Raw genomic sequence first — 23,837 nt, forward strand, 5'->3', positions numbered from 1 at the left:
TGTACCAATAAAAACTCAATATAATATTTAATCAAATTATAGAACTAATCAACATGTTTCTAATCAACGGGTAACATAATTATTTCTTGATAATCAGATAATAAGCAAAATACACTTGTTTATTATTAAATAATCATTCTGAAAATTTCTTATCTGCTATATTTTTCAGAATGATAATTCGAATTTCTCAAGCGTCCAAGATAACATTTTCCATCATTTAATATTGACTTTCCCGTAAATTATTTATTTATCTGAGAGAAACAAATACGCTCAGTTACTTATATTTCTATCAAGATATATATTTGGGAAAAATATTATTCTTATATTGAAGCAAACATTTCAAATATATTCGAAATTCAAGACATTTTCTTTGCAAATAAATTACATTCAAACTTGATTATAACGAAACGAAACTCGAGTTCGCGAACTTGTGCTGTTAAAACCGAGCTTGAGATTCCAACATGCAATTACTGCGGAATTTCTAACGAATCGGTACACGTAGGGATTGGTGTTCTGTATTTGCAACACAAATTTTGGAACACATGAACCTATTCTGATGATGGAATTACAGTCAGACTCCCGATTAACCGAGATAATGCCATTCGGATCTAACTCGGATAATGCGGACTTCACAGATTTTTTGCAGTAATGGTGAAATTATTTTTAACAAATGATCTTCAACAATCATATTATCTAGCTGGGTGTACTACATACTTAAGAAGAGAAAAAAGAGAGAGAGAGAGAAGTCTTTTTAGAAATCACAGTAAAAATCATGGAATCATGATGCCACACTATGCATTTGCGGCTTCCAGTCCGTGACGGGGTAGGCCCCTGCTTCAAGACGACATTGGGGAGAGCATCATCATGATACTCGCGACATAATTTAAGACATCGGTGTCCTTATATGCAGGGTGCATAGCAATCGGGGGGGGGGATGGCATTTTACTGGCGATCCGTGGATCCTAGAGGTATACTCCCAGTTAGTAAAAGTTTCGAAATAACGTGTAGCACTCAGATATGTCATTCATGTTTCAAGGGGTTGTGTAGATATTAATATAAAAAAGTTGAGTTTCTATACATTCCCCGTGTGCCCAAAACCCAATCAGAAAGTTCTTGCTCTGTCTCTCCTGATGGCAACAAAAAGCTCCAAGTTTCTAACTGCAATATTCACTGAGATATTGAATTCGAAAAACGAAGGAAAATTGTGAGCAAAACAGCTATAAATGCGGAAAAACCGTTTTGCCCGCATTTTTTTTAACGCCGTTTTTTCCCAAATTTCTACCGTTTTTGGAATTCTAATGTCTCAGTGAATATTACAGTTAGAAACGTGGTGTTGTTGTTGTTGTTGTTTTTTTTTTTTGTTTTTTTTGGTACAAGGCAACAACTTTCTATTTGGGTTTTGGGGCACACGGGGACTGTATGAAAAGAAAATTTTTATATTTTAATAACTACACAATCCTTTGAAACAAGAATGACAAATGTGAAAACTACACGTTATTTGGAGACTTTCTAATTGGAAGTTTACTCCTAGGATCAACGGCTCGCCAGTAAAATACCATACTCCTGTTGGATATGCACCCTATATATACGGGTGAATTCCACGTATTCTGTCAAATGAAAGAGGGTGATAGACGAGCCCATGTGGATCATGAAACACCCCCACCAACCCTGTCTTATTTAAAACCGTTTTCGAGTTATGCTGGATAATCAATTATGGAAAAAAAAACATTATTTGTGAAGTTTCTGAGAGGTCTATACGCAAACTTAGCACATCTTTTCTGAAAGCGTAGAAAAATTCCTATAAGATCACTCCCGATTTCATTAAAAAATTTTGATTTAATATCGAGCTACAAGTGCTGAGAGATCGGTGAAGTGTAAAATCGAATTGTCGCCAAAATCTACTAAAATTACCTCGCAGATTTCAGTGATGTATTGCAAACAAACGACTAAGTTTATCCTCAACTAGATGACCGATTTAGTTTATTCCAAGCTCTTTCGAAAGCTGGTGGAATGGACAAGTTTTTGGCAAATTTGACTGATTGTAGCTAGAAGGATGTTTGCAGAATCAGCAATTAAAAATGTTAGCCACAATTCGATTCTGAACTTCGCCAATCTTTCAGCGCCTGTAGTTCGTGATTAAATCCAGATATTTTAATGAAATTGATGTGACTTTATAGGATTTTTTCAGCGCTTTCTCCAAATGTGTGCTTAATTGCTGTAGGTCTCTCAGAAACTTCACAAATCCGGGTTTTTTTAGACTTCACGCATTTTTTTTCCTCAATCGATTATTTACTATAACTCGAAAACGATTGGAGATAGGACAGGGTTGATAGGTATTGGTAGGTTGAAAGGTGTTTTATGATACACTCGGGCTCGTCTCTTTTCATTTAGCAGAATAGGTCGGATTCACCTTGTATAAACACATTGAATTAAATTGCAAACTTCTCACGCAATCGTTAATCAAATTTCAATCGGATTGATCGAGTCAACTAACTCAACTTAAATCTTCAACTGCAATTAACCATTAATCAATTAATTGACACGCTTAATAGGATCAGCCCTAGTTTTTCTCATCGTTCCTCTTCTCCGAAAAATAAAAACCCAATTGCTCTCCTCTTTAAGCCACTCCATAGGATCCCGTATTGTAATTTAAAGTTTCGAGCGTCCCTATGGTCCGATATCGCCCATTCTTTAGACCATAGGGGACGACTGGGTTAGACATTTTGTTGTGCAAAAGTTTTATCGCAAAAAAAAGTGCTTCGCCATTCATTTTACCGCACCGAATATCTTAAATCAGTTTGTGATATAAGTGCCTCGGATAACCCAAAACTCGTTAAATATATTACGATATATATATACGATATATAACGAGTTTTGGGTGATATATGTATATATATATATATCGGTAAATGTGATAAAACCAGTAATTATGCATAATGAATTAATCATTATGTGTAATTGCAAATCATCTCGATAAGTTTGATAACTTTATCACTTTTACCGACGATTATGCATAATACCACGTGTCTTTAATGAATTTGACAAAATGCTAAAAATATTAACAATTTTATCGGTGATTATGCATGATACCACTTTAAGATCAATGCTTTATTGCCTCCAAACGCCATTGGAATAAATTCAATCAAGAGTTTGCACTGCTTTCTTTCCTCTTTCTCATCATCGCGAAGCTTTCTTGTATAACCGTATGAAAAAAGTTGTTCTTTTTACCTCCATTTAGTGATTTTCCTATTAGTGATCTCCCCCCCCCCCACATGTGATGTACCCTTTTACTATATACACGTAAGAGAACGGGTTGGGTGAGGATGAAAAGAAAGATCTTCTTCCTACGTACTCTCTTCTTAACTTATCTATCGTACCGTTTTCCCCTTGATTTGGTTTTTTTCCCTTCCTCTTCTTCCCTACATGTTCCATCTCATTTTTTTTTTCTAACGTGCAGTTAAGTTAGGACAAGTTACTATATTTATTACCGATTCGTGAAATAGAGATCGCCCAAATTTCTTGCCAATACCTTGTAAGAGAAGGAGTTAATTGGTGAATTTTAAAAAAATAAAAAGAATTCCCAAATGATTTTAGCATATTTGGGGAATATAGTCGGACCCCGATATAATAACGAACCCTTATTTAATGAATTTCGTGGTTTAACGATTAAGATATATATTCGATGACTAAAAATTCGTTTATTTGAAGAACTTTTTAATGGACGTTCGTTATATCGGGGAACGATCGTTGAATTTATTGAATAGGAGTTTTATATTATATTGTTATATTGGAGTAGATCGCAATTTTTTTTTAAATGGCTGTTTGTTATATCGGGGCACTATCATAATATTTGTTAAATAGGAGTTCATTGTATCGCGGTCCGATTTCAGAATTATAATAGGAGTTCATCATCATTATCATCACCACCCATTTTCAATCCACTGCTGGATGAAGGTATCTTCTAAATTTTTCCACTCTGGTCCGTCTGATGACTCCTGCCACTTTCCTGATCTCGTCGATCCATATTGCGTGGGGACGCCTTCTCGGACGTTTAACACCACGGGGGTACCACTCTAGAATACTTGTGGTCCATCTGTTGTCCTCCTGTCTTCTTGCAATATGTCCAGCCCATTTCCATTTCTAACGTTTGATTTTTTCTATGATATCATATACCTTTGTGTGGTTCCTCATTCAAGTGATTCGTTTTCTGTCTCTCCTTGTGATGCCTAGCATACATCTTTCCATGCTCCTTCGTGTTGCCTGTAGCCTCTGTATCGTTTTGCTTGTGAATGTCTGTGGCGTCGCCGCCGACGTGTGGGAAAAGAAAGCCACTTCCTCAGAGCGAGGATTGATGTACGCGCTCAAAGCGCCATCAGGTGATTATTCTAGTTATTGCGCAGTTCGTTTCTCGTCATGTATATAGGATGTTGTGTGAAATAAAGTCCGTCCCTTGTGTAAGATATGTCTCTGTAACTACACGCAACCGATGCATCTCATAATTCCCGATATTGGTGACCTTGGAAAGTCTGATCATCAGTTGAGACATTATATCTAAAAAAAGAAACAGCGGACGCATCTCAACGGAAACAACACGTGCTGTTGAACATTCTCGCCCACGCAAAAGCGAAAGCATGGCGGACGTGGCAGCGGTAAAGATACCACCGTACAATTTCGCCGATCCTACACTGTGGTTCTTGATGTGCGAATCAACTTTCGAACTGGGGATTCCGAAACCGGTAACGGACAGTCGCACAAAATTCAACTACATAGTGGCCCATCTACCACCGGAAGCAGCTTCCGTCATCCGCGATGTCATCACGAATCCAACGGCAACAGATCCCTACGGACACGTGAAATCGGAATTAATCAAGCGCAGTGGTGAATCGTCACAGCAAGAGATACGGAAACTTCTCACTGGGGAGCAACTCGGTGATCGTCGTCCAAGTGAACTTTTGCGCGTCATGCGGCGTCGCGCGGAATCACACAGCGTTCCGGACGAGCTCATGTTGGAACTGTTTCTTCAGCATTTGCCAACATCTGTGCAATCTATCCTGGCTGCAGTCACACCACTAACGTTGGACAAAGCGGCCGAAATCGCCGATCGCGTCATGGACGTAGCACCACAAGCGGTAAGTGCCTGTTCTAACTCTTCCGCGAATTCCATCGAGGAACGTTTGTTGTCGGAAATCGAAAAGCTCCATGTGCGAATCGACGAGATTTCCCGAGGGCGAAGTCGTAGCCCGTACCGAAATCGCTACCCGCGACAGCGTAGCAGATCGAAAAATCGCGACGAGTGTTGGTATCATCGACGATTCGGCACCGATGCCAAGAAATGTGTCTCTCCCTGCAAATATTCGGGAAACGAACTCAGCAAAGAGTAGAGGCGACTTGCTCTTTGCCATCTACGTCACGTCGCCTGTTTGTGAAAGACATGAAAACGAATCTATCTTTCCTCGTTGATACGGGCAGTGATGTTTCGATCTTGCCGGCAAGCCTTTCTCAGCGCAAACAACGGCCTGTTCAAGCGTTCGCAGCCGCGAATTCATCATCCATCGAGGTGTACGGCCAACGTATTCTTTCCGTGGATTTCGGCTTGAGACGAAATTTTTCCTGGCCATTTTACATCGCCAATGTGTCAACTCCTATACTGGGTGCGGACTTCCTTCATTATTTCGACTTAGTCCCGGACCTTCGCAACAAGTTCCTACGTGACTTGAAAACGAAATTGAAACGGCCCGGACGCGTCTCAAACGCAACGTGCATTCATTCGGTGAAAACGATTACCGGTGACTCGGCGTATCACAAGCTGATTTCTGAATTCCCGGAGATCACTAAACTTCCTAATCCAAATGCACCAGTAAAGCACAATACCATCCATCATATATCCACAAAAGGACCGCCTGTGGTGGCGAAACCTCGTAGGTTAGCTCCAGACATTAAAAATAGCGAAATCGGAATTTCACAACATGCTGCAACTGGGGCATTTGAGACCTTCGAGGAGTAATTACGCCTCACCACTTCATATGGTACCAAAAAAGGGTACCTTGGAATTTCGACCGGTCGGAGATTTCCGTGCTTTAAATTCACAAACGTTAAAAGACAAATATCCCATTCCTGGCATTGCTGATTTCACTGCTGAACTGCATGGTACTAAAATTTTCAGCCATGTGGATCTCATGAAAGCCTATCATCAGATCCCAATAAATCCTGATGACATCCACAAAACAGCAATATGCACACCTTTCGGATTGTTTGAGAGCACCAGGATGCAATTCGGATTGTGCAACGCTTCTGCAACCTTCCAGCGATTCATCGATGAAGTGACCAGAGGACTTCCTGGAGTTTATGCATTCGTCGACGACATCCTGATTGCATCAAAAGATCCTGATGAACATATCCATCATCTCAAGACTCTCTTCAACAGACTTCAAGAATATGGACTCTGCGTCAACGTCTCCAAGTGCAACTTCGGTAAAGAAACCATCGACTTCCTTGGATTCCGGCTATCTACAAGCGGCATCGAACCTCTGACAGATCGAGTTCAGTGTATCTTGGATTATCCACAGCCAACGACCTTGACACAACTTCGAAGATTTCTCGGTATGTACAATTTTTATCGACGTTTCATTCCGAAAGCTGCCGATTTGTTACATCCGTTAATAAAATTTCTCGAAGGTCATAAAAATAAAAAAATCACCTCGTTCTGCTCGTGCCAACGACCAACTCGCGTGGACCGATGAAGCAACAAAGTCGTTCACTTTGGCCAAAGATGCCATGGCAAATGCCACACTCCTGAGACATCCACTTCCTGGAGCTAAATTAAGTGTTTGGGTAAATGCTTCAGATGTCGCAGTGGGTGGTGCTCTCATGCAATTAGCCGACAAATGGGAACCCATCGCATTTTTCTCTATGAAATTGTCCAAAAGTCAAAACAAATGGTCCGCATACGACCGAGAACTATTTGCAATTTATTCATCTATAAAAAAAATTCAGCTCCATAAGTCAGTGCTGGTAGCACACACTGGTTAAAACTTTTCTTTTCAAGTACAATGGCATGTGACTCTTCCGAATTACACAGTTTTTGCCAAAAGTGCTCCATCCAATCCTGATCCTTCTGTTTATTTCATTAATGATTCCGTAGTCCATTGTAATTTCTTGTCCCAGGTATACATAGCTTTCTACTTCTTCTATCTCTGTTGTTGAGCAAGATTGTCGTCTTCAACGCAAAAGGGTTGAAAAGGACAATCTTGCTGGAGAATAGGAACTCCTGGACAATAGGAGTTAATAGAAGAGTAAATTACAGTAGTTATTTAGGGGGTGTCTGGAAAAATTCGTTAAATCAGAGTTCATTACATCCGCTTCAGACCTTGGCTCACAACTAGAGTCACCTGCATAATAAATCTCAACATAGCAATGGGACAGGTTTATCATAATCACCAATACAAATGGAGATCATGCTTGATAACCAGCAAATACGATGAATTCAGTGCGATTTATCATGTTTACCATTGACGCTTGGGTATTATTGAATAACCGGACAAATCCCATTTGACATCTCAAAAGATATCGAAGCAGCCCCGAAGGAACTGGATGTATCCGGAAATTATGCATAATCACCGGTAAAAGTGATAAATTTAGTGAATTTTATCAAACTTAGCAAAATGGACGGTGGTTATGACGATGGTTATTATGGATTAATCTCATTTTCCGTAACATAAATAATTTTAGATTTATATCATAGATAGATTATATCATAAAATATAATTAGGCAATTTTAAAAAGGCAATTTTGCACTTTTATAAATGCATTTTTAATTGCCTTCTGAACACATCTTTGAAATCTTAGAAGTTAGTCACGAATGAGAAATTAGTACATAATATTTTATTATACATTCAAATTCCCCATAAAATGAATTTTCCAAAAAATGCTTCTCTAATTTTTTTCCTCCCAAATAAATTAATATTCCATCATTTTTAAATAATTTCTCTAAAAAAAAAATTTATATGAAGAAATTGAATTTTTTTCACAAGAATGACGGATACAAATATATATATATATTTGCTGAAGAATTTTTACGTTGCCCAAGAGATCTCTTCAATTTTAATTTTTTTTTTTCCTGGCTAAACGAGATTTTAATGAAGATCAAAAGAGTGTTACTGATGAGAGCTTAATAACAGAACACAGGCTAAAAAGATAAGAAAGAAAAAAGTGAAGACTTTGTTGTCACAGATTGCTGTATTGAGTTTACTCATTCTTTCTTTCTTTCTTAATTCCACTTGGTTTTTGGTTGACAACGGAGTCAAATAATTCAATCTCCGGATCCCTTTTTTTTTTCCCGAAAAAAACAAAATCTTTTCTCTTTCCTCTTAAAGTAATTAACACGCTTAAGTGATAACAAACTTTCGGACCTGTTGTTATTTTCCTTCTTTTACTTATTTTATTTATTTATTTATTACTATTGTTTTGGCATCGATTTGTTACTCGAACTGAATTATCTGCAACCAACAATTAGAATCGTATCACAGCTCCAGATTCACTATAGGACAAAGAGGAAAAATCCCTTGATATTTAACTTCCTATTACAAATCAGATTCTATTTCAATTGCGAAGTTTTATTTGATTTTAAAAAAAATTAATTGATAACAAAAATCAGTTTATTAACGGAAATGGAATGAGTTTTTTTCTGACTATATAATTGCTAAAGAATTTAATTATTAATTAAAAATACAGTAGAACCTCTCCTAACGGACACTTTTCTGATCCCCGGTCCAATTTACAATTGTATTATTGTAAATTTCCTTTGCATGGTTACTATATTGCAGGCAGAGAGCAGCACAAATATGTTTGGAATTCATAGCAATGTGATGTCGAGAAAAATGTCACTATGCGCTGAAAAAGTTAAAAGAAGCATTATTTTGGACTTGTTTTTTTTTTCTCCTGGTAAAAAGTTTTTGGCGCCTGAAATTTTTTTCTGGAACCTAGAATTTTCAGTGATTTTTCCAGCTCCGACTTACAGTACGCTAACTCTTCGGTGTCAGACTCCATGCGGTAACAATCGATTTCTGTGTGGTCACCGTTTCTGTTGCACCTGCTAGCGTCTTATCAACCTGGGCTACTGCACCCACAAATTGTGTGTTTTCGTGAATTACTTATTATACAGTTTAGGCAAGATGTCCTGGACACCTAGAAAAAATCGCACTATTTCATGTCGTTTGGTTGATTAACCATTCACTTTGTAAATGTGCCCAGGACTTTTTAGTCATTCATGTATGTCTATAAAATTTTTTATCAAATATGCAATTTTTGGGATTTCCAGACTATCCGTGATATATAAAAAGTTTAGTATTCACCACATTTTTTGCCAATACAGGCATTTTAGTAGAAATGTCACGTTTTTTTTCGGTTGAGATTGAATTCGTTACCTTCACTGTAATCGCAGATGTAGATAATTTGCAATAACACACACGCACTTCATAAGGTCAAATATAAATATTTAACCATTTTTATGAAAATGCCCTTCAATTCACGGTGGCTTTTTTTTTTTTAACTTTGCTGCAAAATTCAATTTTTTGTTTAGAAGTTAAAAATTTTTTAAATTTTCAGCTTTTTATTCACTACCATTTATACTTTTTTTTTGGTAATATACAGTAAATATATAGTTTTATATACAGTTTTGACAACAGTTTTGGGGACAATTTCCGATGTCCGGCGTTTTACAGTGTTGACTATCACAATTTCTGTACGTGACTTCAGGAAATAGTCCATTAACCGATAGCAATATCAAAAATAGTAATTTCCGTATGAATAGAATATATAGCAACAATCAATTTTCATTTTCATAGTAAATTCGAACCTATATATATAGAGTATAATTTTTATACATAATGTTATGTATGCACTTAGTAGCCACTTTATCATCCACCTCACAGTTTTAAGCAAATCATCAATGGCGTCACACTGTTCGATAATTCCGGGCACATGAACATAATACTTGAATGCGCAGTTTCCAGAGCAGATTCGGTCAAAAAAGTTTTTGATCAACCCTGTATCATAAAAAGCTGCAAATTATTTGTAACACTTTTAGAGAATATTTTTTTTTGTGCAACACTTGTGTGCATTTATTTTTGTGAAGATAGCTCGAAAATATATCATGGAGATATGAATGTTTCTTATAAAAATTTTCATTTTCATCGCATGTTTATAACGTGTAAAGTTCCAAACCAATTTTTACGAAACTCACAGAAAATTTGATGCTACACCCACTTCCCGTTGAGTTATCGAAGTGTTTCCAAAGGATGGATGTACCCTGGAATTTTATTAAATATCAAGTAACATAGACACCTTTGAAGAAGGCAACAAAAGTGAATTATGTGATAACCGGCTTCAACATTCAACAAGCATCCATATATATATATATATATATAACAATGTCATAAACTTCGAAGTTTCGTAACAGTGTGTCTCTCTCATGTGTAGCGTCAAACTTTCAGTAAAGTTCGTAAAAATTGGTTGAAAACTCCGCATGTGATGAAAAAGTAAATTATTAAAGAAACATGTTTGTGAATATAAGTACTATTTTCACGGAAATGCATATAAGTATTGCACGAAGCAAGTAAAATATTCTGTGAATGACACACAAATCATTTGCAGCTTTTTTTTGGTACAGTGGGGGTGATGAAAACATTTTTTTTTCCTTCTTTCAAAATTTTGTACGTCCCCCTAAAAACATTAACCTTCATTGGACCGAATCTACATTGAAAAATATGAACTGAAAAATTATGTTCACAATGCCCGAAATTGAAGAACAGTGTGACTCCATACTTCATTTGCTCAATACTGTCTGGTGGTCATAATAAAGTGGTCACTCAGTGTACAATACAATTTATTCTATCATATATCTAATTCTCTATCAATAATATTATAGTTAAAATAATTATTTTGAAGAGTGCAATTCAATGATGCACGTAAAAACCGTTTTCAAAGTGAAAATTGTATTGACACAGAAATATTTTTATAGATACTGATTTCAATTGAAAAGAAATTATTCCGAAAGAAATATGTATTAGAAATAACTATATATCCAACGAGATGGTGTACACTTTGTATCTCCTGTACGTGTTTTTTTTTTTTAGTCTGAGATTCATCTTGTTTTATTTGCTAGTCTACGCTCTGCAGCAAAAGAGATACTGATAAGAAACTTCGTATCTGATATATGTTCGAGGAAAAATTCAAAAGAATAAAATTTCATATAAATCTTTCTGAAGCAACGAGATCAGATCTATCAAAACGAAGGAATTCAAACATTAATTTCTTTGGAAAAAAAACCCAGCAGATTTACTTTTACCTGCTTTCGTTCTCAGTAAAAGAATCACATCGTTCGATGATTTATATCGAACGTTCCTTCGATAACTGTAACGTGATATATGTGGTTATCATCCCAACTCCATATCAAAAGAATATTGAGAATTATATTCGATGTAATATTTAAATTATTTCTTGAGCATTATAACGCAATTTCTTGCGTGTAATCCACATATACAACTCTTATCCATCAATAACAAAATTTCACGCAATAGATGTCAGTCACGTCTTTTTCGTAGAGAAAAATAACGATTACTCTACTCATGTCTAAAATGTCACACATCTCTAAACCTTTGAAAAGTTATTTTTACAAATTAGTTTTTTTAATGTCGAAATGCTAATGTTAATGTAAAATTTAATTGAATTTCTGGAAGATTAGATTCCACTCTAATTCTGTGTATTTATTGTACTTTCCAGTGTATTTATTGCATTCCCCTGTATTTATTGATTGATATAATCTAATATGAACTCATGGAATACACCGACCTTTATCCTTGAAAGAGAGATTCCATGTCCTCATGTATGTATATATATATATATATATAACACTATAACATGATTTTTCTAAAGCTTTTCCTCAAGGGGGAAACTAAGCAATTCCAACTTCAACGTCATTTGATACTTGTTGGTAGAATAATACATGAGGAGACGCGTGTTGTGTTTTTTTTTCCTCCACCGAATCCCAAGAAGCAGGTTGGTATTTGCCAAATAAGCTCAGCAATTTGTCTAAGCGGTTTTCTTCATGGTTCCGGTTTGTTTGCTCTTCCCACCTTTCAAGTCTCTCTCTCTCTCTCTCTTTCCTTCTCTCGTCGAATCTAAAAGTTACCTTCAATGTCAATCAAAGAATTCCTTTGGGTGGTGTTGGGGCAAGAGTTCCTCAACAAGAGCATCAACCGTTGTTTATCTACCACGGTTTTCATCAAGTCAAGTCGACGCTTGTTAAAACAAAACAAAGAAAAAATGCTTTCTTCAGTATGTGTGTTTAGCAATACTCGGCTTTCAATAGTCTTCCTGTGAATTTCTAGAATATATCTAGTGTTTACCTGTTGGTACATTAGAGATTAGGTTTTTCAAAACAAGCGATCCCTTCAATATATTTTTACCATTGGAATCAATCCATTCAAAAGGATTTTAAAATATTATGCATATGCAATTATGAAATATAGGGTGCCCCATAATTCCGTGAACAGTTTAAAAATTCATAAAGATTAAAGAAATTGGTATATTTGAATGTGGTTTGCGAAGAAACTATTTAGTTTCACCAAAGAGGAATTTTTGGTACAGAAAAAAATAGTCCAAATTTTTGTCGATAGAGGACGGTGCAGGAAACCAAATAACTGAAAATAGGCAAATCAGAGTCACAAAATGTGGGGGGTATGATTAACAGCTCATTTCTCGATTTTCCTATTACTGGTGCTTACATAAGGTTTTATTGTGTCGTTGCATACGTGGAACAACTTCACCAATAGTGAAGTTGTTTTATTTGAATCACGTACCAGCAGTTGAGGCGTTACAAACGTTTCGGATACAGAAGGGATTGACGAAAAGTTCTGTGAAGAAATAATATGATTAGGTTTCGTGCAGAGACTTTTACTGACAAAATTTCGAACTTTTTTTTCTGATCCAAAAAGAAATTTCTCTTCGTGAAAATAACTTTTTCGCAAGCCGCGTTCAACTACACCAATTCCTTCCATTTTTATGAATTTTTTAACTGTTTACGAATTTTTGGGGCACCCTGTACGTTCTTCATGAAAATTTTTCAATTTTATAAAAATATAATTAACCAAAACTTTTACAGAGAATAATTTTTCTCTTCGGACTATTCAATTATCCAAGAAATAGCGTACATGAATTGTGTATGTTACAGCTAAATCTGAAATCCGAGCATTTCGTGAACGGTTATTTCTAATACTGTCGCCAGCTGGGGTGGAATTGCTGAAATTAAGGGTTGCCTCTTTATTACAAAGGTTCGGATCATCATAACAACCAAGAAAATCTGTTACTGAGTTCATTAACATTATTATTCCTAACATTCATTATTTTCCATGGGAAACGGCCACGACCACAAATTATTGACGTTATATCCTAGGTGTCGTTACAACCAATTTTTACTGTGGTTATACAGTGATACCTCGACTAACGAAGACGATTCGTTCCGAAATCATGTTCGTTAGCCGAAAATTTCGTAAGCCGAAACGTGATATCCCGTTGATTTCTATGAACATTCGTTTAATTCGTTCCAGGTAATTCCCAAAATTTGATAAATGCCAATTTACAGGAAAATTAAATAGCGAAGATATTTTTATTTCCCAGTATGTATATTTTACTGCCAAAGCCCGAAATTGGCTAATTCGCGAAATGGCCAGTGATTCCTGCCAAAATCCGATAAAAAAAGACGTGATTCGGGTTTTTCATCAAGTTGGCTTATTTTGTCGTGGTAATTATATCCACATTAGTTATGGCAACCCATCAAACCGCAGTCATGATGCTGTAATCATTTTTTCCCACCAAAATTCGGCAGAAAAAAATTTATGTTTATATAATTATTTTTGTAGGTTTTTCTCTCAAGGTTCACTTTTTTTCTCTCTCTCTCATCACATGGAGCTAATCCAATACAGCCGCTATATGTAGACATGTATCGCACGCTGGCGATTGAAAACAAAATGGTTTGGCTCCTACTGGGCCGTCTTACATCAGCACATCGAGCTTTGGTCAGGGATCTCCGGCCACTTCGCGAAATGGGCTGTCAAAGTCCGAATCATTTCTGCAATTTCGACTTTGGCCAACTCTTCGCCGATTCTCGAAGTGGCCCGCCCCATCACGAATTGGCCGCAATTCGGGTTTTGGCAGTAATATAACCAGTAAAAGCTTTAGTCTTCTAAAGCTGATGTAGACATTAACATTAACATAAGTCATGTTAAAGTTATGAGTCGAATTCGTATGTGTCCCCATCCATTTGTGATTTGGACAGCTTTGTTGTGTGTCTGATGCGTACATATGGAAAAGATAAGCTCCTAGAATGTCCAGACTTTTCAGTTTGATGCTAAAGCCGGGTTTCCCTAGAAGTAGAATTTTAGCGCCGGGTGCAGCGTAAAAACGCTGATTGGTTAGAAACCTGAAATTCAGGTTTTTTGACCAATCAGCATTTTCAGACTGTACGCAACCGTAGAAAGCCTCCTCCTAGGAAAACCCGGCTTGAGAGTCTTACTCCGAAAGAACACGTGCTCTGAGAACATGGGCTCCTTTTCTGTCAATGCATTTCACATTAGCTGAATCTTTCAATTTACATGCAATGGTTCAAAAAGAGGAGAAGTGAAGGTACACAAAATGTGTTCGTTAGCCGAATCCGTATTCGTTAGCCGAGGCAGAAAAATCATGGAAAAAAATCTTAGATAAAAAATTCGTAAGCCGAGGTGTATAACTGTATTGGAAATTTCGCATTCGACATTTCAACCCCGACATTTCGCTCCAGGGCACGTTTTGTCACCAGCACATTTCGCCTGCCTTGACCGTATGAGTGACCATGTGAGTAAGTGAGGGACTGTATGAGTGAATATATAAGTGGGTGAGTGATCGTATGAGTGACCAAGTAAGTGACCGTATGAGTGACCAAGTAAGTGACCGTATGAGTGACCAAGTAAGTGACCGTATGAGTGACCGAGTGAGTGACCGTATAAGTAAATGAGTGTGAGTGGCTGTACAATTTAGTGAATGACCATATGAATGATCAAGTGAGTGACCGTATGAGTAAATGAGTGTGAGTGGCTGTACAATTTAGTGAATGACCATATGAATGATCAAGTGAGTGACCAAGTTAGTGTGCGAGTGACCGTATGAATGATCAAGTCAGTGACCGTGTGATTGGTTAAGCGAATGGCCGTATGAGTGAACAAGTGAGTAGATGAGGGACCAGATGTGTGACCAAGTGATTGACTGTATGAGTCAGTCACCGCATGAGTGGCTGAGTGAGTGATTGTATGAGTGACCTAGTGAGTGGCCGTGTTAGTGATCAAGTGATAGACCGTGTTAGTGACCAAGTGAGTGACCGTATGACTCGTTATATCGTGTATAATCCATGAAATACCGTTATATCGTGACTCCACGGTATTAAAAAAATATATTTATTATTCACATTTTTACAGCCTACTCATTAAATTTATACATAGTGTGAAATGTCTCATTCATCACTCATACTGTCACGCATTTCCTTAGTCATTCATATGGTCACTCATCCACTCACTCGATCACTCATACAATCACTCGATCACTCATACAATCACTCGATCACTCATACAATCACTCACCCACTCACTTGGTAATTCATATGTTCACACACTTGGTCACTCACAAGGTCAGGGGCAGGCGAATTGCCCAGGGCCACATATCGGAAGCAAAATTTCCATAAACCCTATGTATTATGATTTTTCATATCAGCAATGACTTGTACAGAGACGAGAGAAAAAAAACAGAACAATTCGTGCAAAATTAAAGGGAGAAAAAAGCAAGAGACCCGCGAGGTCTTATTCTTCTCTACTTCAGTTGGTACATGCGACTAAGAATACATAAATGGCCTGAAGTTTCTGGTCGTTTTCAATCAAGTTTGAAAGTGCATGTCGTAAAATCGCAAATGGTCTCGCATATACAGTTCCGTATCCAATCTATTCTCTTATATGTACCTTTTTCTTATTTTATTTTCTCCTTCCAGTACAATTTTTTTTTTCCTTTTCGTGTCGACGATGCCACACATTTAAAAAGATACAACAAAATTGCACTTTCCTCTATAGGTTTGACAGAATTTTTCAGCTATAAAACTAGTCGTAAAACCTTAACGGGCTAACCTATAGTGTAATAAAATTACGTGGTGAAAGAATAAAAAATATATAAGAGAGAGAGAAAATGTGGGACACAAGGAGAAGGAATATCTTCCGAGTTTGGCTCCGGTCCCTCATCCATCCGATCGGAATGCGGACGGGAGATGTTATTTTTCGTGATTTCTTGGACATTGAATCACGTCTCGGGGCCTTAAAAAACAGCGGAGAGAATTCCATTGCCTTAGTATATTTCCCCTCTAATTTTTAAGACGTTCCTGAAAGTGAAATTTATTGTTTCTTCATTGTCTTTGGAGGGCGAGGGAAAAGCCATTCCCTTGACAGCTCTGGGAAATGTTATCGTTGACTCAATAAGATTAGATTGTACGCCATCGGCTTCGGGAAATAGTTTCACAAGCTTAAATATATGTATAAATAAGAAAAAATTTGGATTAAGTTTTATGGTTTATCTTATCTGTGACAAATAAATTTCAAATTTGTTTCACCTACACAAGTTACACAAGTACAGGAATGTTTAAAAGTCAATCACGAAAACAGATTAAACAACATCGGTCTTATTAGAAGTCTTACTGTGCGGTACCTAAGTATAATCTTTGTGTATCCATCTTTTATCAGTTCTAAAACAACTTTCAATTCTCGGCTATACAATATTCATGGAAGAAATCCCAATTTTCAATAATTTTTTGGGATTGATCACTTGTGCGATATTAAATCATTTGTAGAAAAGGGTGTATTTTTTTTTTCCTGTAGGCCAATACCAAGCTTTTTGTAAGCTCCATGCAATCCACAATATTATCAGTTTCTGCTACTACATTCTTCCAGTTTCTTCACTTTTTCAATCCTGGAAAAAAAGTTGTCCCTTCAATCAACTACTTCAATATTCCCATGTTCCAAAGTGTCCTTTCAGAGACTAGGTTTGGCAGAGTTGGAGGTTTGGCTATGTTTTGAGAACAGTTTTTGTTGAGTTGTCTCCAATGGCTCATTGGCTCATTTTCCTCAACGGACTTGTTGTTAGTTTTACCACTACCAGTTCCAGTTTGTTTTTTGTTTTTTTTTTAATTTTTATTCAAAGAACTGAAAGAAAAATGGGAATCATATATATTGTAATAGCGTTATCTGTTGACATGCATACGATTATGCACGTTAGTTGGTCGTGCCATCTATATTTCGAATTGGCAGCTGTCTGCGAAACATATGTCCAATATGTTTTTTTTTTTGTTGTTTTTTTTTTTTTGAGAGAGAGAGAGAGAGAAAATCTGACTACCCCTACATGAAGTACTTTGCCATATGGAATGTATACAGAGAATTCAGAAAACAAAGAAACTCGTACCAAACATTCAATAGCTTAACGAAAACGTATTTATGGATATTTATTATTATGGATATTCTCATTTCATCACCAAAACAATAGTGTATTTCTCTCAGATTCGTATCAATATACATATTGCCGCAATAACGATTGATATCAGTGAATAATCGAAAACTAAACCTTATCCTATCAAAGTTTTAGAATAATCACCTCCCCGAAACGTGCGGGGGATTTTTCAGAAATGAGTTACCTACAAGCACGTTTACATTGATCGATCCACCACTCATCTTCGATTCTTTGCTCGGTCATGCACATTTCGCCGGGAAACTAAATTACTTCCTGTGTATGTGAGTGTATTTATATCATGGCCGCGTCCTTTCACCATCACTTCATTCAGTATCAGTTCAAGGAAAACGAGGATACATGTGAGAGGAAAAAGATAAAACAAAAAAAGTGCAATCAACCCTTTACCTTTCTTTTTATCTTTTTATTGAATTTTTAGGAAAATATATATGGTTTTTTTTTATTTTGCCTGCCTTCAGATGGTAGACCCTGTATATATATATATGATCCGTTTCTGCTCCTCTTGTCTCTGCAGACAATCTTTAATAACATCGCTGCTCTCTGGCACCATCTGCGACATTTCACTTCACATCGCTGCTCCTTTCTGAGAAAACACTGCATTTTCTCTCCTCTTCTCTATTTTTCCTGGTTCTTCTTAACTTTTGCTGATTCTACACGCATGATAACGAAAACTTCAATTCTAAATTTCAAAAAAAAAAAAGTTTATGAAAAGGGTAGTTTTCTTGTTGAAAACTTCAATCTTTTCACTTTTTTTGTCTTAAATCGAAATTCGTGCTTGTACGCCGAGAAATAGCTCTATCTTGAAAGGAAATTACTTTGAAAAACAAATTTTCGTTGGGAAATTTCAAGTCAAGTGGAAACGATATCAACTTTGGTACTTGATATTTATATTTACACATAAAATCAGATGATTTTGGCATTTATGTTGAAAAGAATACGTACTTGTGTTTGCGGGGAAAATATTTATACAAATTCAGAAACTTTAGATAAATTGTTTCATTTTCTCTCGTGTAGTTTTTATTTATTTATTTTTCTATCCATCCATCAGAGCATTTCTGTCAATACAATAAATAGTTATTTTATGTATTTTATTTTCAATTTTAAAGATAACTGATGAAAGTTCTTCTTTATTGTGATGAATAGTTTCTTTGTTTTTTGTGCTCCAAATTATCTTGGGTTTGAGTATTTCGTCATGTTTTTCCAACTGTATTGTTCCCCTAATAAAGTATTCAGTTTTTAGTTTCTTTTCATCATCAACAGATTTTTGTGAAAAGCTCTAGGCTGCAGATATCATCGATGAAAATAAGAAATAACAAGAGAGACCAAGAATAGAACCCTCGGAGATGCCGTTTATAATTTTCATTAAATTAACATGTTTGTCTCGGCATTGATTATTGGTATCTGTTGCTAAGTTACGATTAGAGGAGTTCAAGAACACCTCTAATACTACCAAAATTGAGTTTTTCAATCAAGGTTCTGTGAGAGAAACGATATCGAAAGTTTTTTTATATCAAGAAATATTCCAACCGTTTTGTAAACATAATGTATACGTGATTTATTCTCACTTCGATAGTCAGCTAGATTTTCTGTATAAATTTGTAAAATCCATTTTCATTACATACAGCGTGTTTCTAAAAAAACCTCTAAGGCAACAGGAAAATTTTGTGTCAGTTCAATTTATTTATGCTCTGAAGGGAGAAGTTTATATTATATTTTGTGTCAGATTAAATGACCTTTAACCATTGAATTTTCCCCATAAGTGACTTTGAATTTTGAGCATTGGGGAAGAAATTGAGGATATCTAGCTCTAGGTGATTTTGACTTCAGATTCCCCCCCCCCCCTTCCCTCTCAACTGAATGCATGAGTGGAATTTATATACAATTTCATTTTCTCAACATCTTTTAAACTAGAAAATGGAATAAATTTCCAATGTGAAAGACCGTCATATCTATAATCTTATGATCTCAGAAAACTGAAAGATAAAAGTAGAAAATCACATTCTCGGATTTTAAAGCTTGGTTTTACTTTATGAAATGAGTCTTCTCACCTCTCAATGGTTTTTTTAAATTTCAGCACTTAACATTTCATTACTTTTCCATGTTAATAGTATTCATTATATGGGGGGGGGGGAATAAAACACATGCAATACTTAAGTCAGTTTCAGAAAAAAGTAGCTTACACTGATTGGCTTCTGAGATCCCATACTTTGAATGATTACAGTGTTTTATATGAGTGATATATAAAATGAAATTACAAAAAATTGACAGATTTGAGTGTAATTTATGAGCATACCATACGATCCTTCTAAATTGGTTCATAACCTCACTAGCCGAATGTACTGTAAAAATAATAAAACATTTCATGGAATTTTTTGCAATCGTGTTTCAAATATTAGACGAATTCTGCTTATAATTTATACAAATACAAATACAACGCCACAACAGGCAAAATGCCCAACGAGGTGGCTGATAAAAAGATGCCCATAAAAATATGGTAGTCATATGTTTCAAAAATACAGCAACCCAATTAAAAATGCAATTAACACAAATTACAAACAATATATACACATGATGAAATATTATACAATGCCCATAAAGAATACTTATGGTTGTCTTATTCTAAGAATGGATAGCTTCTCGATTTACCCCAACATGTTTATCGTATTTCTTTTTAAACGTGTCAATTGTGTTACAATTTACTACCTCCGGGGGTAAGCTATTCCATTTATTAACAACCCTATTGGAGAAAAATTCCCTGCGACACCATAACCTTGCATTGTCCCTCACCAATCGATACTGGTGTCCCCTTGTAAAAGCAGTCGATTGGCGGTGTACTAAAAGTTCATGGTCCATCCTATCCATCCCATTGAAAATTTTGAACACTTCGATCATATCTCCTCGACACCTGCGTTCATCCAATGTAAGCATATTCAAAAAATGAAGTCTTTCTTCATAACTCAAGCCCTGTGTGCCAATAAGGACACGCGTAGCTCTTCTCTGCACCCCTTCAACCAAGTCTATGTCCTTCTGTAGGTATGGTCTCCAAAACCTTACAGCATACTCCAGTCCAGGACGAACTAAGCCTCGAAAAAGCGGAAGAATGACTTTAGGAGAACGCGAAGAGACCTTTTTGAAAATGAGACCAAGCATTCTATTCGCTTTTTTGACAACCGCTGAACAATGTTCAGAAAACTTAAGTCGCTCGTCAATGAGAATTCCCAAATCGGTGACTCTAGTTGCATCCGGGATAGTGACACCATTCAACTCGTAAGAGAACCGTGGGTTGTTCGAACCAAAATGAGCGACCATGCACTTATCTACGCTAAACGTCATGCTCCATTCATTTGCCCATGCTGCAATCTTGTTTAAGTTGGTCTGGAGCAACTCCCTATCGCTTTCATTTCCGATTACCCCCATCAGCTTCACATCGTCTGCGAATTTGCTAGTAATTCCATCGATACCCTGATCGAGTTTGTCGATAAAAAGTGAAAAAAGTATGGGGCCAAGGACACTTCCCTGAGGAACTCCACTTGTGACGTTTGTCCAACCAGAGAATTCCCCGTTCACCATAACTCGTTGCGACCTATCTCTTAACCACGATTCTATCTAATTCAGCAAGTTGCCCCCTATTCCAATCTCGTGTAAACGCTTCAAGAGTTTGCCATGTTGGACCCGATCGAATGCCTTCTGGAAATCAAGGTAAACAACGTCGACATTTTTGCTCTTACCCAAAGCCTTAGTCACGTAATCATAGAAGCAAAGGAGGTTAGTTACACATGACGTCCCCTTCCTGAACCCATGCTGATTATCCGACAATACATTATTCTCGTCTATCCACTTCACAAACTGCCTTTTGATGATAATTTCCAAAATTTTCGAGAGGGAGCTCGTCAAACTCACTGGACGATAATTAGACACCACTTCTCTACTACCCTTCTTAAATATCGGAACAACGTTAGCCAGTTTCCAATCTCTCGGGACGATACCCTCAGCAACACTACTCCTGTATATCTGTGCGACTGGCCCCAACAATTCATTAGCACCTTCCCTGAGAACCCTGGGATAGATATCATCTGGTCCTGGTGCTTTGCTTGCACATACATTTCTTAGAAGATTTAGGACCTCCACGTCTTCCACTTGAATATCGTTGAGCGTTTTATTACCCCATGCAACACCCGTATATCGAATATCATTATCTCCATTAAAAACCGACGCGAAAAAGTCATTGAAAGCACTACACATGCCTACATTGCTCTCTACTTTTGAGTCTCCTATCGAGAGGGGGCCAACTGTCCCCTTACATCCATTATTGACGTATCGAAAAAATGATTTTGGGTCAGAGCCAATGTTATCTGCCAACCTAGATTCATCTTGCTTTTTACTATCCCTTATCGCTTTCTTCAACAGTCTTCTTTTATCAGTAAACAATGATAGGTCACCTCGTCCACTTTTATACTCTCTGAATGCTCTTTTCTTTTCAAGATAAAGGTTCCGCACGCTATCCGTGAACCATAGAGGGTGTGATGTACAAACACGCTTTTTTCGAACAAAGGGTATGACGTCGTGCAAAACAGAGGACAGCTTCGTACTAAATTCTTCCCATTGACTTACCACCCCTACTGATTCCAACCGGTCTTTGAAAACTTCCGCTAACCTTCTTCGCAAAACATCAAAGTTAGTTCTCCGAAAACAAGGAACCAGTCTTTTGTTATCAACCTTACCCGAGGAAAAGTTACAGTGAAATCTGACGATACGATGATCACTGGAAGAAAACTCTTCCCCCACCGAAACATGTTCAACTAGATCCTCAGAACTAGTAAGAACTAAATCCAAAATAGCAGTACCCCTAGTGGCTTCTGATACCTGCTGATACAAAAAATTTTCGAGCACCAACTTAAGAAAGTCTCTTTCATACTGATTTCCAGATGAAAGGTTCTCCCAATCAATACCCGGGTAATTGAAATCCCCTAGTATGAGAACCCTCTTTCGCTTACACATGTAGGAAATTTCATCATGCATTTTGGCGATGTAGTTTTGATCCCTATTCGGTGGATTGTAACAAACCCCAACAATAAGCTTATGACGTCTTTTGTTCTCAAGTTCAACCCATATGGTTTCAATATCACTTCTCTGCACGTTACACTCTCTAGCCTTCAAACATGATTTCACGTATATCAACACTCCACCCCCTTTCCTATCAGATCTATTTCTCAAAAAAGTATCGTATCCGGAGATGTGTAAGAAAGATTCATCCCCATCGTTTGCCCAAGATTCTGTAATGGCTATAAGATCCAAGTCCTCCACAACTATCATAGTTTCTAAGAAATCTTTCTTGTTACCCAAGCTCCTGGCATTTATTAACACACATTTTAATTTGCCCGGTGGTTTGTTGTCAATCGAGAAGCCATTCAAGTCAGAGGTGGGTACTTCCCCGTCAGTACTGTTGTGATTATCATTAACTAACCCGCATTCCCGACTACGTGGTCTGGGAGTAAAAAACCTGACCTAAGACTATCGTAAACCTCCCAGACCCCTCTCTTATTTAGATGGATCCCATCCGAACGAAGCCACCTATCGGTAAATGCGGGAAGCTCCAAGAACGTGACCCCAAGTGAGGAGCAAATGTCCTTCAGGCCTATATTGAATTGGTGGATCCTACTCCTATATCCCCTACTACCCCTTGGCAGCACTGGAATCACTGCCACATCTGAACCCCCCTCCCTAGCGGATAATAGTAAATCCCGGTATTCTGACAGAGACTCACTAATATTCGCTCCTACCTGATTTGTTCCCACCCACAGAATCACCCGCAAGGGCAACTTTCGGCGATGAAAAACGTCTCGAACGTTGCCAATCTTCCCCCCAGGAAGACAACAGCGCTCGAAACCCCGAAAATCCCTACACACTCGGTTCCCAAGTTCCCTAACCATAGAATCGCCGATGATTAAACCCCTATCACTATCCCCCTCTACCTCATCCACGACCACCCATTCGCCCTCTAAAATGTCGTTGTTCGTGGAGATTGCTTCTTCATCAACAGGTGGCTCGACGACCAGAGGGTCCGTTATAACCGGGCCCTCTAGCACCCTAACTTTTTCCCGTAAAGCTTCGACCTCGAGTTCCAGCCTTTTTCTGTCCAAGCACCCTTTACAATTGAATCTATCAGCTACTATACCCCTAGACCAGGGAAACCTCCCGTCGCAAGCTCTACACAACACTAGTCGAGGTCGAGGCATACTAACACTATTGCTAAA

The 23,837-nt window shown here is 37.3% G+C and overlaps 2 protein-coding genes across 2 annotated transcripts; both read left to right on the top strand.

Annotated features, from left to right (window-relative positions):
• Positions 1-4,301: 4,301 nt before the first annotated feature.
• LOC149087644 (uncharacterized) lies at positions 4,302-5,716 on the top strand. The gene has a single exon (XM_089231851.1). It carries the CDS (start codon positions 4,632-4,634, stop codon positions 5,379-5,381), a length of 750 nt encoding a protein of 249 aa, XP_089087977.1. The 5' UTR covers positions 4,302-4,631; the 3' UTR covers positions 5,382-5,716.
• On the top strand, positions 5,432-6,004 carry LOC149087645 (uncharacterized). The gene has a single exon (XM_089231938.1). It carries the CDS (start codon positions 5,432-5,434, stop codon positions 6,002-6,004), a length of 573 nt encoding a protein of 190 aa, XP_089088064.1.
• Positions 6,005-23,837: the final 17,833 nt, after the last annotated feature.

This window comes from Pholcus phalangioides, unplaced genomic scaffold, assembly GCF_987345545.1.
Source record: "Pholcus phalangioides strain wild (caught in Gottingen) unplaced genomic scaffold, Ppha-v1.0 ptg000004l_1, whole genome shotgun sequence".
In the NCBI taxonomy this organism is placed as follows: Eukaryota; Metazoa; Arthropoda; class Arachnida; order Araneae; family Pholcidae; genus Pholcus; species Pholcus phalangioides.